This window comes from Mustela erminea, chromosome 11, assembly GCF_009829155.1.
Source record: "Mustela erminea isolate mMusErm1 chromosome 11, mMusErm1.Pri, whole genome shotgun sequence".
Taxonomy (NCBI): domain Eukaryota; kingdom Metazoa; phylum Chordata; class Mammalia; order Carnivora; family Mustelidae; genus Mustela; species Mustela erminea.
In genome coordinates, this window is record NC_045624.1 from 28,581,616 (window position 1) to 28,600,131 (window position 18,516).

At 40.4% G+C, this 18,516-nt stretch overlaps 1 protein-coding gene across 4 annotated transcripts in view; it reads right to left on the reverse strand.

Moving 5' to 3' along the window:
- Positions 1 to 16,643, reverse strand: part of PTPRZ1 (protein tyrosine phosphatase receptor type Z1) — a 175,594-nt gene extending 158,951 nt beyond the window's left edge. For 2 of the 4 annotated variants that reach the window (XM_032305162.1, XM_032305161.1), the window contains exon 1: positions 16,110 to 16,643. In XM_032305162.1, the coding sequence (XP_032161053.1) occupies positions 16,110 to 16,167 (58 nt within the window). In that variant the 5' untranslated portion in view covers positions 16,168 to 16,643. The remainder of the gene's footprint in view (positions 1 to 16,109) is intronic. The other 2 variants (XM_032305164.1, XM_032305163.1) reach the window with 2 other exon arrangements.
- Between the last annotated feature and the right edge of the window lie 1,873 nt (positions 16,644 to 18,516).

Consider the following 18,516-nt stretch of genomic DNA (forward strand, 5'->3'; position numbering starts at 1 on the left):
TCTAATCAAACATCTGCATATTATCATTATTTTTTTTAAAGATTTTATTTATTTATTTGTCAGAGAGAGTGAGCACAGGCAGACAGAGAGGCAGGCAGAGGCAGAGGGAGAAGCAGGCTCCCTGCTGAGCAAGGAGTCCGACATGGGACTCGATCCCAGGATGCTGGGATCATGACCTCAGCCGAAGGCAGCCGCTTAACCAACTGAGCCACCCAGGCGTCCCTGCATATTATCATTATTTTCCTCAGATGTGATATTTTCTCTTAATTTTGTATTTCTTCAATTATAATGATTCCATTTTGTCCTGGAGATGTTAAAACAAACATTTCAAAATAATTTCTTTTTTTTTAATATTTTATTTATTTATTTGACAGACAGAGATCACAAGGAGGCAGGGAGACAGACAGAGAGGGAGAGAGGAAGGGAAGCAGGCTCCCCGCTGAGCAGAGAGCCTGATGTGGGGCTCGATCCCAGGACCCTGGGATCATGACTTGAGCTGAAGGCAGAGGCTTTAACCCACTGAGCCACCCAGGCGCCCCTCAAAAAATTTAAGTCATCTATGATTCAATATTAGTACAATACGCACTAAGTTAAAATAATGACCTTTTTGTTCAGTATCATGATTATGTATTTCCTTGCATCTTTTGTCCTATTCTAACCAGGACTGGTTTTCCTGAATTGGGTTTCTCACCCTTCTTATCCATAGAATTGGAAAGTCAAAGAAGTCTGTGTGGATAATTTTTATCTGCCTATTAGTCTCCTAAGTAAATTATTTTTATTGCATAGAATGCTAGCTTCTATAGCATTTCATTGAACCTTTGCCCCATTGTGACTCTTGTTTTTATCCAACTATTTCTTCATAATCTCTTCATGTTTTGCCTGTCTTATTGTGCCCTCTCCAACTACGCTGTCAACGAGGCCAGTGGTCCAAAGAGAACAAACTCTGATTCTTGTCACAAGATGTAGTTTTAGAACGTCCCTCTCGGTCCCCCACAGGGTAGAGCATAATTCTGCTTTTCTAGCTTTTTTTTTTTTTTTTTAAGCTTGAAGGTATCAAGAATACTGGTGTCTTTTCAAAGGAAAGTAGCCTTACTCTACAGATCTGCTGCCGTTCAAAAATGTTGATGCATTGGATCCACAAGAAAAATTCTGACAGTGGAGCTATTGACAGCGACAGGTAACCAGCTGCTGTGAAATACACATACAGCGCTTTCTCCCAGCTTGAATCAAACAGGATCTCACGTTATCTCAGATCCTGTTCCTGGTAAAAAAAAAATAAATAAATAAAAGAAGGATAAAAGGAACTGAGAGAAATGCTCTTGGCTGGCCCAGGCTGGAGTGTTGGAGGGATGAGGAGGTGTTAGCGAGAAGGATCCGGTATCTTTTTGTTTCATGAAAACCCGGGCTTGACAGGAAACATAGGGAAAACTTAGCCACAGAAATGGTGTATCCACTGTGCAGGCCAACCAGTAGATTCTCCCACTGCTACTCCGGATAAAGAAACTTATAGTTCTCTTTCTCTCATGTTTCTGGCCACAGTCATCTTTCTTCCCTTCTTCTGTATTCACTATTGTACTCTATTCCAATCACTTAATTTTCTTTCTTCAAAGTCTGAATGCCAAGAGGAAAAGTCCTTAGGAAGTTGTCCATGATCGTGTGCCAATTCAGTTCAAAATCTATATAGACTCTTGGACCTGTTAAAATGAGAATGTAATTTGATTGACCTACTTTTAGTTTACCATTTTAAAATAAGAGGGATTGAGTGAATTTGAGGGTGAACTGAATTCTAATTCCAAATGCTGGAAACGCGATCCCAAGTTTCTTCGGCTAAAGAGGGTGCTGAACGAGCTGAGGTGGTGGCAACACTTCACATTGGACAGGACAGATCCTACCGGATTTCCTGTTTTTGAAAAGTGACTGCGTTGGAAGGCACTGCATTTACTGATTTATGCTGTAAGTATTCACTGAGCACCTACTATGTGGGACAGGGGTCTTTAGAGCCCAGTGCATTTCTTTCTGAAGACAGACTCCTTCAGGGAAGAGAGCTATGGAAACAACTGAAATATAAGGTGAGTGATGCTTCCCCTTTTCTGGCAAAGAACAGAGATACACTAGTGAAGATTTCACAGCAGGGGTGAAAGATAAGGGGGAATGCAAGGGACCACAAGTCACCAAAGAAAAAGGAAAGGCTTGAGCCAGAATGAAAGGAGGATAGATGTGGACTTTCAGGTCAAGCTAGACAGGGAGCCAGAGTCCAGGTTTTGAAGGACCTTGTATACCCTTGTAAAGAAATCAACTGACATCAAGGATGACATGAACCTATGGGTCCTTCCTAATGATGAGTAGAAACAACACAAAATCCCAACCATTATTTTCTTAATGGTTTCCATGGATGGAGACCCTTATTCCTCTACTGTGTTTCATTACTTGTCAGTTTGCAGAAGAACTTCTTTCTGACAATTACAGGGATACACCATGTAAGAGGAAAAGTCCTTCTCCTAAGATGCAAGTTCCTAAAAGCATTCCAATATCCAATGCTATGAGTTTGCGAAAGCCTTTTTTTCCCCTTTAGATTTATTTTTTTTAATGTTTTTAACATTTAAATTCAATTAATTAACATATAATGTGTTATTGGTTTCAGAGGTACAGGTCTGTGATTCATCAGTCTTATATAATACCCAGTGCTCATTACATCACATGCCCTTCCCAATGTCCATCACCAGTTGTCCCCTCCCTCCGATGTACCTCCCCCCCCACCTCCAGCAAACCTCAGTTTGGCAAAATGCCTTTTTAACATTGGCCTGAGGCAAGCAATAGTTTATGTCAAACACGTGATGACTATAGTGTGTTTACTGAATTGTATACATTTTGGCAAGAGAACAGGCTGGTAAGGATTTCCTAGGTTAACAGGGATGTGTCTGTGCTGTTTTCCTGGCTCTGTACATGTGTGTGGATGATATTTAATAAGATACAACTTTCCAACGAATTGGTGTGTATAGGGTTCACAGGTAACTAAGCAAGAACATACATAACATGCAAAAACTCTCCATTCTTTACTATTGAATACCACAGTAGAATCTTGAGAGGGTTAAACAGTGGGACCTTACACTCCAGTCTAAAAACCCTAACTGGGATTATATGTGAACATATTTTCTCACTGAAACTGCACAGTCTGGCATACTGGATTGTAAGCAGAATGCAATAAGCAAGCATAATTACTTCCACACAAGAAAGTCTATATCAATCTTTTCTTGATGACCTATTTTCAGTGCATTTTCTCCAGTAATGCAGTCACCCAAACAAATCTCCAGCAGACTGTGTACTAAAGTCTCAAAGCCTCACATTAAAAAAAAAAAAAAAAAAACCAACAAACCAACCAGCACTCCCCATGTATCTTTAAAGGAAAACTGGGTGACTAGGGGTATACTTGCTCTGCCAGCATTCAGAGAAGACCCAACCTGTCTCACCGGAAAAGGGTTTTTAAATGCCATTATCATTAGTGCAGAGATTATCAGGCTACAGAATTTTGAATCCTCACCTGCTTGAATGCCATTGAGTCTAATACGACTTAATCTCTCATCATGTTTGTAAAAACTAAGTTGTTTTATTTTTTCAAATTGACAGATGCTGTAAAACTCTAATTAAAATATGTAAAGGGTGGGTGGGGGAGGGAGAGGGGAAGGAGAGAGAGAGAAGCTGCAGCCTTGGAAAGCTCCTGCCAGACAGGGAACTGGAATGCTGTTTTATCATTTTGGGGCGGGGGTGGGGGGGGTAGAGGGGTTAGTATAAAAATTTGAATAAATTACTGAGGAACAAAGAAGCATCTTGTGTTTTGTTGATTTCTTCTGCCAAGAATACTAAATAGCTAAAATGCAATGAAAGGTTGGGAAGAAAATAAATTGGAATCACAGGCAAGAAAGAAGGCTGATGAGACGGACCATGCCATCTCTCTGGTGGGATGGATGGCGCCCAGATTGTGCTGTGTCTTAAAGGATTTCAGGGCAACATGTGCTAGTCATTCTTGGCTAATTAAAAGTGATTTCATTTTATCCTTTGTGCTTCTTTCCAGGAATCCATGTTGCAGACAGCACTGACATCCCTGTCCAAAATTCTTGTCCCATTTTGATAGACTTTTAGCCAAGAATCATATGCATATCGAGTCATTCTTTGAAATATTAGCACCACGAGTTTACCTTTGTCACAAAATAGCTGCTGCCACCACCAAAATTAAGCCTCAATTTGGGACAGAATTCCACTATGGAAATTATGTGACATTTTCATAGCAGTAGGTGTTGAATTGAACACACAAGAGGAGTGTTTTAACTTGCACATTTTACTTGGACATTTTGCTGCTTCCAGTATTATTTTGAATGTGGTAGTGTAGGGTAGTGAGGAGAATGGTTTAAAGCATTTCAGATTAGAGCTGCAAAATCCAACCAATTTGGGGATTCAAGCTTCTCTTTGAGTGAATAATCTAAAATGAGTAATATAGATGTATCTTTTTGTTTTTGCGTGGAACAAAAAAAAGGAGGCGTGTGTGAGAGAGAACACAAAAGAGGCTTCAATCATTGAACGAAACAGTAAACGTTCCATGTTCAAAAGGTGGAAGTGATGCTCATATGCTCACAGAGACATTTTAAAGATGAATTTACATCTTGGCCTCCCCTAACGACTTTCCAAAGACTTAAAATCTGATTCACAGAGTCTAACATTTACTTCATTATTCTCTATTCTGGTGTGCTCCCACCAGTGTTCATTTAATATCTGTAACCAGATTAGCTCCTCGAAGAGAAAAATCCAGTGAAGTCCAAGCACAGTTTTAAGCACACAGTGGCTGTTCAATCATCTGGTGAAATAAGTTTCACTGATCTCACCCAGACTCGACCTCTTTGAAGAAGGACAGCACTGGATTCAGCTCACAGAAGAAGCAGACCTTCCGCCTCTCCTTTCTTTATGTTGGAGGCAAGAAAAAGTCAGGTCAAAAACATCCAGGACAATCTGCACCATTAAGAGTAATAATTTTCCCAAAGGATTTAATCTTTTAATGCTCAAAATAAAGCATAAAAGCACTGAGATGTAGAAAAACATACATATATATCCTTATTTATGTGTGAGTATATATATATGCATATAGATACAATAAATAATATATGCATATATACATGTAAATATATAAAAATACTTAAATACATATTTATATTTTGTTTATATTATATATTTGCATTATATATGTATGTGTGTGTGTGTGTATACAGATCACATGTCATTTCCTCACTCTGAAAGCCAGCAAAGGAAACTACCATAAGCAAATATTACTCATTAAGAATCTATTTAGGTCTGGGGCGCCTGGGTGGCTCAGTGGGTTAAGCTGCTGCCTTTGGCTCAGGTCATGATCTCAGGGTCCTGGGATCGAGTCCCGCATCGGGCTCTCTGCTCAGCAGAGAGCCTGCTTCCTTCTCTCTCTCTCTCTGCCTGCCTCTCAGTGTACTTGTAATTTCTCTCTGTCAAATAAATAAATAAAATCTTTAAAAAAAAAAAAAGAATCTATTTAGGTCTATATATTAAATACAGAAGTCTTGCATCCAACTTCTATATAGCATAATATAGATATGTGTCTTCATGACACAAGTTAATACATGCCAACATTTTTATTCTTGACAGCTACCACTTTATCCCTTTTCTAAATTTAATGATTTGTTAATTTATCACTTCACATATCCTTAATATATGTTAAGAGACATAAAGTAGATAACAAAATCCGACTGCATTTTTCACAGATTAAAACAATTGCTAAAATCAATTTTAAGAATTCTGGGAAGCCTATTCTGTGGATTATTTTCATTGCACTGCTTTTACGGAAAATACAAGTTGCAGGCAATTTACGAACATACCAGTTTATGCAGTGGGAATATGATACCTTCAAGCAATCTGAAATTGTGGATATTAAGAAAGCCTATTTATTGGCTGGCGGCTGATTGAAATGCCTCAGTGGTACCTGCTGCTCATTTTTAAGAGCACAAATACAAGAATTTTAGAGGTGAAGTAAATAGTTTTGATAAGACTTGATAAAATTAGGCTGGCACTATGAATATACTCAAGATTCCTCCCAAACTTAGGGGAAAAAAGGTTGGGTTTTTTGGTGGTGTTGTTATCACTAAGACCTCTACTAAAAGAGATAAAAACAGATCATTGTAAGTGGCACTATTTCTTCTTATGAATTCTCAAGGCCCTGAGTTAATCAGTTCAGAAGAAATGTTTAGCTTCAAATCCTTCATCTTCTGGTAACAAATTTGGAGTTCTACCATTCAGTACATGAGCAATCTTCAAGCTACCCACCTCTATTTCTCTCTTTTCTTCTCTCCCAATTATCAACTTCTGTAGGACTTTCACATATTTCCTGCCTCTACTTTTCCTTCCTGGATTATTTCGTTGACCCTAAGTGGTCCCTGCTACACCCTCACCTTTCCAGGGAAGACACTCCCTTGAAGACTACCAATGACCCGCTCTCCCAAGAGTGGCACCAACTCCCAGCAACTACACCAACTTCACTAATATCAAACGGGATCATGCATTTCAAAGTATCTGTTAAGCACTGAAGTATTATATAAAGATGATACTATTAAGCCTCCAAATGATCCATCACATTTCCCTTTGACTGTCACACGGTAAAAGCCTTTTAATTGAGCTTCCTGAGACCCAGTCTCGCTGCTCTAAGCCATCCTATACTGATACTTCAGTTATCTTCCTAAAATAAAGAGACCAACTCAAGTCATCCCATGACTCAAAATGCTTCAAGAGTCTCCCACTATGTACTGGATAAATTCCAAACTCCAAACCCTTCAACTAGCCAAAGGAAATCCTTCCTACTATTTGGTACTTTTCCGCTAGTATACACGTCTCCCAATTTTTGCCTCCTTCTAAAAAGCACCCTCATTCCCAGTCCATGCTTCTATGTATACTGTTATTTTTGCCACTAATACCCTTCCATGCCTTCCACCCTACTAGTGCCCTACCCAGCCACCTTGCAAGGTCTACATCCAACCCCATCTCCTCCTAGAAACCTTCCCAGAACGCAGTTAAATCTTGTATCTACTACATAACCAAAAATGACTCTGATTCTAACAAATTCTACATGGAGAAAGAGAATAAACAAGACAAGGGGACAACAAGAATATGCATCATTGACAAAATAAAAGCTGTCATGTGCCCATGTCCTGATAAATGCCAACTGCCTCCCAATTCAGAGTCTGGTTCAGTTATTGTCCCACGTCCTCACAGACTCCCATCTTTGGACCAACTCCAAGAACGCCTGGCCTCTTGAAGTTTCTCTGGCTTGCAAAGGCTATGAGGTCAACCACTGTAGTCCATACTCCTCCTTCTAAGGTTACCCTGAAACTGAAACTGCCTTAAGAAGAGGAGAGAGGGATGGGAAATCTTCCAGGGCCTTTGTCCTGTGGCACTAGCTTTGTTTTAGGACAGCATGAAACTTGCCAGTATCTCTACCTTAAGACAAATGAACTAAGATTAGCAGTATCATGAGGCTGACCTAGAATGGTGGTTTTTCAGACTTTGGCTGTACTCTGTAATCACCTGGGAAGTTTCAAAAGATATATTCATGCCTGGGCTCTGCACTCACGCATATACTTGATCCAGGGTGGAGCCTAGACATCAGTATGTTTTAAAAGTTTCCCAGGTACAGGGTCAGCCTGGTCTGCTATAACAAAATACCGTACACTGAGTGGCTTAAACAATGTTCGTTTTCACAGTTGTAGAGCTAAGAAGTCCAAGATCAAGGGGCTAGTTGGAGAGAGCTCTTCCTGGCTTACGGATGGCTACCTTCTAACTCTGTCCTCGCATGAAACAGAGAAAGCAAGCTCTGGTGTCTCTCTTCTTATAAGGAAAGGAATTCGACCATGGGGACTCCACTCTCATGACCTCCTCTAAAGCTAATTACTTCCCACAGGCCCCACCTCCAAACTCCAGACACATTGGGTGGTAGGACTTCAAAACAGGAGTTGGGAGGGACACAAACATTCAGTTCACGACACCAGATAATTCCACAATACAGCCAGGACTGTGAACTACTGACCGAGATCAGTGGTGATCAGTTTGTTTTTCTGCATTGAAACAAACACAACCATATTGCATGTGCAGTATGCTCCTATGGGCAGACCGAGAGTCTGTACAAGTCATGTGTCAGGGGAATGCCCCTTTTATATATCCCATTCCAGAAATCCAAGAGGGTGAAAATGTTCCTACGGAAATCACTTTCAATTTTCTGATGACAATGTGATTGAAAACCATGAGAAAATCTAGAAAGTTCTTTATATCTGGGCAGGATTTTGTTATGATAATCACACAATCAGGACTCCAGTGGTGATCACGTTCTCTGCTTTAAAAAAAGTCATTTTATTTAATTTTCTTTTAAAGATGTATTTATTTTTCAGAAAGAGAAAGAGAGAGAGAAAGCACAAGCAGGGGGAGTGGAAGGCAGAGGAAGAGGGAGAAGCAGGGTCCCCACTGAACCTATACCCAATATGGGGCTCAATCCCAGGACCCCAGGATCATGACCTGAGCCAAAGGCAGATGCTTAACTGACAGAGCCACCCAGGCATCCCAGAAAAGGTCATTTTAAAATGGCAACATTTTCTTTTATTCCTACTCATGGTATTGAGTTGATCACTTCAGAGGAAAGGTCTAGAATCAAGCCCTATCTTGAGTTAAATATATTAGAGCTTCAGAATTTAAGAAACAAGCAGTCCAGTCAGTGACGGTGAAAGAACAGAAAAATTATGGAGTAAATGTTAACAGGAAAAGCAGAGAAAGAGAAGGAAAGAATAATACTCCAAGAGTGGAAAGCTATCTGTAGTCATTGTTATTGATATTTTAATAGAAAATCATTCTTTATTGCTAATTAATAAATTATTCTTTACAAATATATGAAGACTATATTTCCAAGGAAACTTGTAAAAGCTTTATCTTTCTCCAATGTGTACATAAATTGACCCATGCTTACTGAATGAGACCAGAAGGTTCACATTAACAAGGACCCTGAATAACTGAATTTACTCTAATATCTCTGCCAAGTATCAGAAGGAAAAACCCCAAAGAATCCAAAGCAACCTGCCCACTTTAACATATTAGAATTTTTAGGAAGAAGGAAATGTTAACCCATACTTTAAAAATCGTATTAATTACTCGGATGCCCAGCTGGCTCGGTTGGATGAACATGTGACTTGACCTCAGGGTCGTAAATTCAAGCCACAGGCTGGGTGTAGAGATTATTTCAATCAATACATAAGAACCAAAAGAAAAAAAAAATAATGTCAACTATGAAGCTCCCCAAATTATATTAACACAGTAAAAATATTTTAAAATAATGGTATCAAATAGTATCAGTCTCCTCTTTATCAAACTCTTCATCAAGATGCTGAGCAATGTGGAGTGTTGTTGTTTTTAATCTTAGATTCATACTTAAAGAAAGTGAAGGTGGAATAAAGAAGGCATACACATATACAATCCCCCAAAAGAAAGGAAGGATGGTGAGTGAGAGAAAATAAAGCAAATATCCCAATAGAAGAGCAAGTCTTTTTTCTGTTTTTAACTCCTGTGAGGATTTCTAACTCATCCCATTATGTGTTCCGTTTGCATTCAACTCAGTTCAAATATTTGTTGAACATCCACATGCGGGGCTAAGCTAGGCGCAGCACATCATCTCCGTGATTAATGATAAAACTATAGACACATTCTAAAAGCATGCATAGCCACATGATAAAACCGCACTTCCTGTCCCTTGTCCAGTTTCCAGAACTGTCTTGGGCAGTTGACTGACTGAAAATACAGTCTGCATGGATTCAAGATGCTTCGTTTCTCATTACTGACCAGCCCTTAACCCTCACTATCTGATCCTCTGTAACAGGTGAACATGTGTGCACACACGCACTGACCTGATGCCCCACCCCCAGGGACATAGCCAAGCTTCACCGGTACCAAGACATCAATAATTAAATGTCAAAATTGCTCCTGCCACTACACATGCAGTATCAATCATGGGGACTTTATTTTCCATGCAGAGAGTTCCCGAATCTATGTGATACTCATGTGCATTCATGGGACAATCAAAGAAAGAGAAGCCCTGGTGCCATTAGAAGTGGCATTAAAGATGGATGGGTCAAGGTGAATGCGGACCTAACTCAAAAGATCAGGATAAGAATCAGAAGCAGGAAAGACCAGAGGAAACTGGCTGATCCCAACAGCAAAAAGGTCCTGCTAAGAAGCTTCACAGACTTCTCTCTCTATGATCTTGTGCATTAAAGATTTATTAAGCATGGTCTGTAGGTGCTAAGGCCAAGAATACTAAGTCCAAAGATGAATGAAATAAAGTCTTTGCCCTCATGAAGCTAGTCTAGTGCGGGAGACAGACAGATAAAACAAAAACATTAGAGTGAATGCTAGAACAAACTGTGGGACGTGAGCAGTGAGGACAGAACCCTCACTCCTCAACTAGAAGCCTGAGTCCATAAAGACCACCAAGCGGTCACTGAATTTTCTTCTTCTATTGCTGCTCTCTACCCAAGGCCACCAGAACCTCTTTGTGGTTCTTATATGGCTGACGCAATACAGGACAAAAGTAATGCAACACTTTAAATAATTTTAATGACTTTAGAAGCATTTTTCGTTGTTGACAACTTCTCGTCAGTACTAACACTCAACATTTTATCCACTTTTTTGTGATTCTAAAACAGCTGTTCAATTGATGTTCTGCAGTGATAGAAATGTTCTCCACACCATGCAGTGGCCACAAGCCACATATGACCACAGAGCACTTGAAATGTGGCTAGTGTGAATGAGGAACTGAATTAACTTACTGTAATAAACTTAAAATTGAACTGTCACATATGCCTAGTGGCTATGGCATTAGAAATCATAGTTTCAAAATATAAGTATTTTAGGATTTTGAAATATGATCAAATAATTCTGCCCTTAATGCCTATAACAGTATGTTATACATGTCTCAGAAGAATTACAAACGTGGATAAAAACTGATTTCCTTCATAACCTGAAACTGGGCTAGGGCTCACTCCCAATAAAACATTAAAAGTTGAAAGCACAATCTAAACATGTCTATGTCTTGTTTAAAATGACTTTGACTTTCACCACAGGCTTTCTTGATGAAGTGGGAAACGTTCTAAAATATTTGAAAGTTAAGATATTTAACACATTAAGAGATATTTCAGAAAGCCTGTTATTCTCAACTAGTTCTAAATGTAGAAAGTATCTTAAAAGTGAGATTTAAGGAGGGTTTTCACTGTGGAGATTGAATCAGATCAGCCGGACTGGAGGCATGATGAATGTTAGGACTGCTTAATTTTTACTGCCTAGCCGATGTCAGGCACTCAGTAAACACGTAACAAGAGTAGTTAGAATACTATGGACAGGAACATGCTACATCTGGATCCAGCTGGTTAAGTGACCACACACATTTGTCAGAACTTTCAAGATGGTACACTTTCTAGAGTAAATTATGCCTTAGTTTTGGTTTTTTTGTTTTTTAAAGGGGGAAAAACAAAATATGGGAACACACGAAGAAAATCATGAATAGAGAACTGCAAGAAAGCCCATGGAATGGGAAATGTAGCATCACATCTCTTAGGAAGCAAGCTAGAAAATTCCAAACAGGAAACTGGTCTCCTAGGAAAGAAAAGAGAAAAAGGTTCAGGCTCGAGAGTCGGAAGGAATGCACAGACTAAGATAGGCTGTGTGAAATTAAGTAAGCCAGTTTTTTGTGGCTTTTCTGTGTTTCACTTTCCTCAAGCATAAAATGTGTAAAATGAAGACACCTACCTCCAGCAGTCTGGGGGAGAACGAAATGAGAAAATTGTACATAAAATATTCAGCACCTGGCAAACACTGAGTAGATGGTAAATGGAAATAAAACACAAGAGGAGCTTGTGTTGACCAAGCCCTTCTTTCGAGATCATCTGGTTTTGAATGAGGGGGTTCCGTTTCCTTACCACAGTCTGAACGGTTGGTAAACGGGTGGTCAAGCAAAGCTACCAGGTTAGACAGAACTCAAAGCTTGTTGGAGTAAGGGGAATGGGGAAACACAGATCATGTTTCCAGAAAAACCTGAATTTCTGCCAGAAGCAAAATTCCCACAACATAAAATTTTAAGCACGTTCCCAAATATTTAGTGCAGACATGAGAACATAAATGAATTCGTCAATGAAATGATTTATCCTGGCAAACTTCCCTAAGTGAAAGCAAGTACAGTCTACATAAAAAGGAGAGACATGAAATAAAGAAAATTGCTACTCTGCAAATCAAAAGTAATTAATTTTCTGAATGGAGACTAGTTATTACTTGGGGAGAAAAAGCATGAATATTTTCTATTCCTGGTTACAATTTGTTTTCAGAGAATAAACAGACCAAGCTGAGAGTCACAACGTTTTGGATTCTGATGCTTCCATACTCAGGACAAATTAAGCAATTAATTCTTGCAAAAGAATTGGGTATAATTTGTAGTTAATGTGTTCCTTAAAGCAGTTTAAGATATGACCTAAAAGTTCAGAATCTGATTCATTACGTATTTCACAACAGTGTTTAAACACTTAAATTTAGTGTACCTTGCAAGGCTATAACACCCTTAATTCAAACATGCTGAATTCTCATTAGTTGAGAGAAACTGTTCCTTTAAAGCTCTTAAAACACCTACCTCTCCTCTATGACTCATAGTTAAGCCTCCTTACAGGAAAGCCCTGCAGTTTTTCCTATTACCTGTTCAGTGGGTCAAGATTAAATAATGAGAGTTGCGATGCCATTAGATTAGTTCTCCACCTAGTAGAAAACCTCTTAATTATTCTAAGAAGGTTGAAATTCCCTTAGGGAATTATCCTGGAGTCATCTTCAATTTCTCCGTCTCTGATTCAGCATCGCCTTCAGCTGAATAACATTCAATGTGTCTAACTCCTAGAATTTTTTAAAATATTATTAAGTTGGGTATCGGAAATCAAGTCCACTATAAAACCTCGTTAGTAATCCAGAAACTTTGTTAACATTTAAATGCAAACTAGCTCAGCAGTTGTCAAAGTATGGACTTGGACCAATGGCATGACCATATCCTAGGCATCTGTTAGACAATGAGATTCTGAGGCCTCATCCCAGACTACCGAATCAGAAGCTCTAAGGAGTGGGTTCCTAAATCCGTGTTTTAATAAGTTCTCCTGGTGATTCTGATGCTTACTCAAGTGTGAGATCCATGATCTAACTCGTTCTGGCGAAGAGTGTTGAGACAACAGGCCAATCCAGACAGAATTACCCAAACAGAAGGACCCAAAATACATTTAACCCCCACCCACAAAAACAAAACCAAAAACAATTTTGTTCCTCTTTAGTCTCCAGTTATCCTTGATATTAATTTGGAAAGAAAGGATTTGTGCCAGTCCGAATACTTTAATTATTTTTTCCCCATTTGGAGAGTTATTTGAAAGAAACAATTGGTCTATATGTCCAGTTCAAAACATCAGGACATTTTAAACACAAAAAGTGGTAAAGTCATTAACTGCTAACTCATTCTTAATTGCTAACAAGGAACACCTTAGTGAAAGCTGCAACTCGTTCTAGGATAATGATAAGCATGGCAGCCTAACGTTCATTTAAACTGTCTTGGAGAGCTCATCCAACATGGTACCTCTCAGTTGACAGACCTTTCCTGAGCATTTATTACCTGTACCAGGCCACCTCATGGGCCCCAGGAATACTGAAGATGAGCAATAAATATATCTACAAATGCTACAGTAATTGTTGAGGGAGAAATAACTGAAATGGAGGCTGCATGTTTTATTTGTAGATAATATGCTTCAGTGTTTCAAAACATATTACCTTGAAATCAAGATAGTCATGTGATTTGAGATGGACAAGGCCCTTTGGTCAACATGCGGGCAACAATGTAAGAGGTCAACTTTGTTAAAATGGAAAGGGATACACAAAAGTTGTCACCTGTCAGTCACACACACACACACACACACACACAAGCACATTTTGAGTTCTAATACAGGCTTATATGCAATATCATTACATAAACTTGTAATACTATTAAACAATTTCATTCTTTACATTTAAATTTTATATCATCAAAGCATTAAAGAAAACACCCAATAAATCAAAATCTGTATAACCAAAAATAATAGGTTATAAATAATGCTTTATTGAGAAAAGCCTTTGCAAACCATGTTATATTGGAATGGAATATCATTCAGCCACAAAAAGGAATGAAGTACAGATACAGGTTACAACAGGGATGAATTCTGAAAACATTATGCTAAGTGAATGAAGTCAGATACCAAAGGCCACATACCGTATGATTCTATTTATATAAAAATGCTCAATAGGCCAATCTACAAAAAGAGAAAGCTTAGCGGTTGCCAGGGCTGGGGTCAGAGAGAATAAGGAATGACTGTTAATGGATTTTCTTTTCCGGGTGATTAAAATGTTCTGTAATTAGATAGTGGTGATGGTTGTACAACTTTGTCAGTATATTAAAACCCACTGAACTGTACACTTGAAAAAGATGAGCCGTGTGCTATGCAAATTATAGTTCAATTTTTTAAAAATTCACAATATATTCAAAGCAGTAGTTTGGATGGCATACAAAGCAATATTCTCTGGTTTATATCTGTACTATGGTGAGATTTATTTTAAATAATAATCCAAATAACAAAAGGATCTGGCTTCCTTGTTAAAACAGATCTATAACAGAAATGCAGATTCAACAGGTGTGTATTTGACGTGTACAGCACTTCCAAAAAATGTCTTCCCCACTCCCCCCGCCCCCAACACCCCAGATTCAACTCTGTGGTTTTAGAGAAAACCAAGACCAGATTCTCCTGCTAGTCTTAAATGTCAACCTTGTGTATCACATCACCCCTGAGTATTTTTGTAAAGCTTTCAGAATTTAAATTATGTCCATGTATCTGTGTGGCGGGGGGGCGGGGTGGGGGGGCTGGTGGCAATTATCACCATATTTGAAATGTAACTCTCAATAGTTAGACTATGAGGATGATTTCTCCTTGTAAAGCTTACTGTGTGCCAAGAGCACCACCATCTATACTGAATAAAAATGTAGGTTAATATCTACAATGAATAATCTAAAATTTAAAAAAAACCTGGGATCCTCAAAATGAAAAGAGTGAAAAATATGTGTATTCACAAGTTAAGATACATTTTCTAACTTTCAGGTCAATACCTCCAAACCTATTATAGTCCATCGTAATAGAAAATCTTCATGAAGGAAAAAAGATTTTTTTAAAATAAAATGTCAAAATCCAATATTACAATCCTTCTGGAAAATAACTGGAACACTCGAATCTGCATTCCAGGTAAATAATTCTGACTGGCTGTTTCAAAGCACAATTTCACTACTGAATGTGTAACCTGGAAGGTGGTGGACGAAAGACAAATCCATGAATAAATACATCAACCTGCAGCTTTCCTCTGACTTTGGCAGCAGTGGCAGAACACTGAAAGAAATTTTGATTGAAACTTTTTTATTTTTTAACCTAACTGCCCAGACTTGAATGTGACTAAATTAAAAGTACAGGAAAACACTGAAAAGTCAGGTTGGTGCTTGTTCCTGTTACTACCTTTTGGGAGTGCGTGTGTGCGTGTGTGTGTGTGTGTAACTCGCATAGGGCACGTGTATTTTTCATTCAAGCTCATAATGAATCTAAAAGCAAAACATTTCTAAGACGTAGCCCCGCACCTTGGTTGTAGTTTTCTTCTGTGTACCTAAAAGGCTCTTTTCACACTTTGCAAAACAGGAGAGACAAGAGCTGTGCGGACAGCAACCGAGAATGAGAAGCCGCTCTCTTCTGGCCCAGCACCCCGCGGGCGGACAGAAGGTGGCGGAGGTGCGAGGTGGGGAGGGGGTGCGTTCTCCCAAGCCGCTGACACCCATCGCGGCGCCGCCAGCTCCGTGGGATCCTCAGCCCACCGTGCGTTTTCCCTCCTTGCTAGATGGCGGCGGCAGCAAGCACCTAAGGCTCTCCAATCCCCCCACCGCGTCCCAAACGATCCCGGAGATGAAACCCCACTGAGGTCTGATCACTCACCCAGGCGGCAAACACAGAAGAGCTGGATACAAGCGAGGAAGCGCTTTAGGATTAGCATTTCCAGACGGTCCGGGGGGCCCCCACCACGCGGCTGCTCAGCTTCTTAGGGTGGGGAGGGAGGAGGCGCGAAGGAAGTGTTTTCTTCTCCAGTGTATAGATTGGTGTGAGATTGTGTGTGTGTGCGTGTGTGAGTGTGTCTGAAAAAGAGAGAGAGAGAGAGAGCGCCAGCAGAGGGACTGAGACGGAGACGGGAATAATTGGAAGCAGGACGCGCGGTGGTCGCGGGAACCCGGTGCCGCTACCCGAGGCGCATGCGGGCGGGCGCGCGGGAGTTGGTCTCCTCTGCCCGCTGCGGCCGAGGTCTGAGCGCTCCGAGCGCGGCGATGCCGAGTGCCGGGGGCGCGCTCCGGCCCGGGTGTGCGCGCCGCGGCTCGGCGGGGGCGGGGGCGCAGCACCGCGCCGCTGGGAGCGTGCAGCCGGCCCGGGGTCGCGCGCGGCGGGCGGAGGGGTGCAGGGGTGCGGCTGTTGCTCAGAGTCCCAGCCCCAGAGTAGCGTTTTACGTAGCGACACCCCTCCCCCCGCCTCCCCCGGTCCCTGCCCGTGGCTTCGCTGCTCTGGAGTTAGTGGAACCCGCTGGGGTTTAGAATCTTCGCGGAGAAAATGTCTCTTCATTAAGACTCCTTCACCCTTTGGGAAGAGAAGAGGAGGCCAGACCCCCATTGTCCCGCACAGCCAGAGATTGACCTTTGGGGTTCACCCCTGGAATTTTTTTTTTTTCATTTTATTGTTGTCCTTCCTGTAGATGCTAAGTGGGTCCAATCAGCAAGTGGTGGGGGCTCCCGGGTAAGCTGGGTTCCCCTCTCGGTTTTCTTTCTTTTACCAAATCACCAAAGTAGTTCCAAACCCCATTACCTCTGGGGCAGTTGACTGCAAATAATCTCTGGCCCTGATTGTGACCAGTGAGACCCTGCCCCCTCCTCAGGCTCCAGTCAAACTGTCGTGCTGTGCACAGCTGCTTGGAGAACTTTCAACTCCATGAATGTTCCTCCCAGAGGGCACTACCCAAGTAACTCCTCGCACAGGGTTGCACGGAAAGATTTTTTAATTGCGTGATTGATGGATATACACAAGAACTGTAACACCTGCGTTCTGCTGCCTCAGAGCTGGAAATGTCACGCCGTATTGCTTGTTTCTATAGTGGTCTCTCTAACTAGACTGAACTCCTTGATGGCAGGGAGTTCGCGTTATTCATCATTCTAACCCAGCTCCTAGCACAAAGGCAAAATAGTCAGTAGGTGTACCCTAAATGTTTGTCGGATTAATCTGAAGCCTAAATGAAAAGATAAGACAACGGGTATCCTCCATGAGGCTGACTGCCCAGAGCCCTGAAAATCTGTGTGCTTTTCCGAGCTTTTCATTTACATATCCTTTAGGCGTTAAGTACGTTTTTCTACTTATGTGAGACCCAATTTGGAGCCTTTTAGGAATCCACTGTAAGGCATTGAAAGTCAAGTTCTGGAATTATCCCTTATTCTTAGGAACCATTTGATGTAGGTTATCGGTACAGTGTGTACTCCTGTGTCCTGTTCTTGGTTCTAAAATAGTATTTCAGCTTAAATATTTAAAGAAAGCTTATCACACACAAAATTGAGTTCTGAATGTATTTGGAGTATTACTACCAATTCTCACTAATATACACAGCCTCTGAACACTAGTTTGAATGTTCAGAGCTAATGATGTCATTTGCTGTTGCTTCAGGAATTGATTACAGCCATGTAATAACAAATTTCAAATCTGTCTGGAATGTTTATTCAGGAGTACATCTAAGTACTAAGGAATTGAGCCTTGATCTTGTTTTTCCCATGAATTATCATAAAAATGCTGTAACTTTTCTAAGCGTTATAATGGGGATTGATGATTGCTCATGTGAGTTTCCACCTAAGAAGAAAATTTTTGCTACCATTAGCAAAAAGTGTAGATATAAACTAGAAACGTGCTGAGAGCTTAAAGAAAGCGTTAACATGAGCTGGAGTAGGCAGAGAAGGTTTCCTAGAGATGTGTAGTTAATCGAGGAGGACAAGCCAGGAGAAAAATTGATGTGTATGGGGGTGGAGGTGGAAGTGAAAAGCAGATATCATGTGCTATAAAAACAGTGTGAATTAAATTTGAGCAGATTGAGTGGAGTCAGACTATGGGAAACACTGATTTCCTAGCGGAGGAGATGGTATCTGAAGTAATAAGCAAGAAAGAGCCATAGGAGAAACTTCCAACATAGGAGAAACTTCAGATATTGCTTTAGGGGCTGACTTCAAGTATGAATTACTCCATCCCTACCATAAAGGAACACATAGTCTAATAGGAAAAAAAGATATTGGTACTACAAAATGTCTCTGTGGAGGATTGCCAG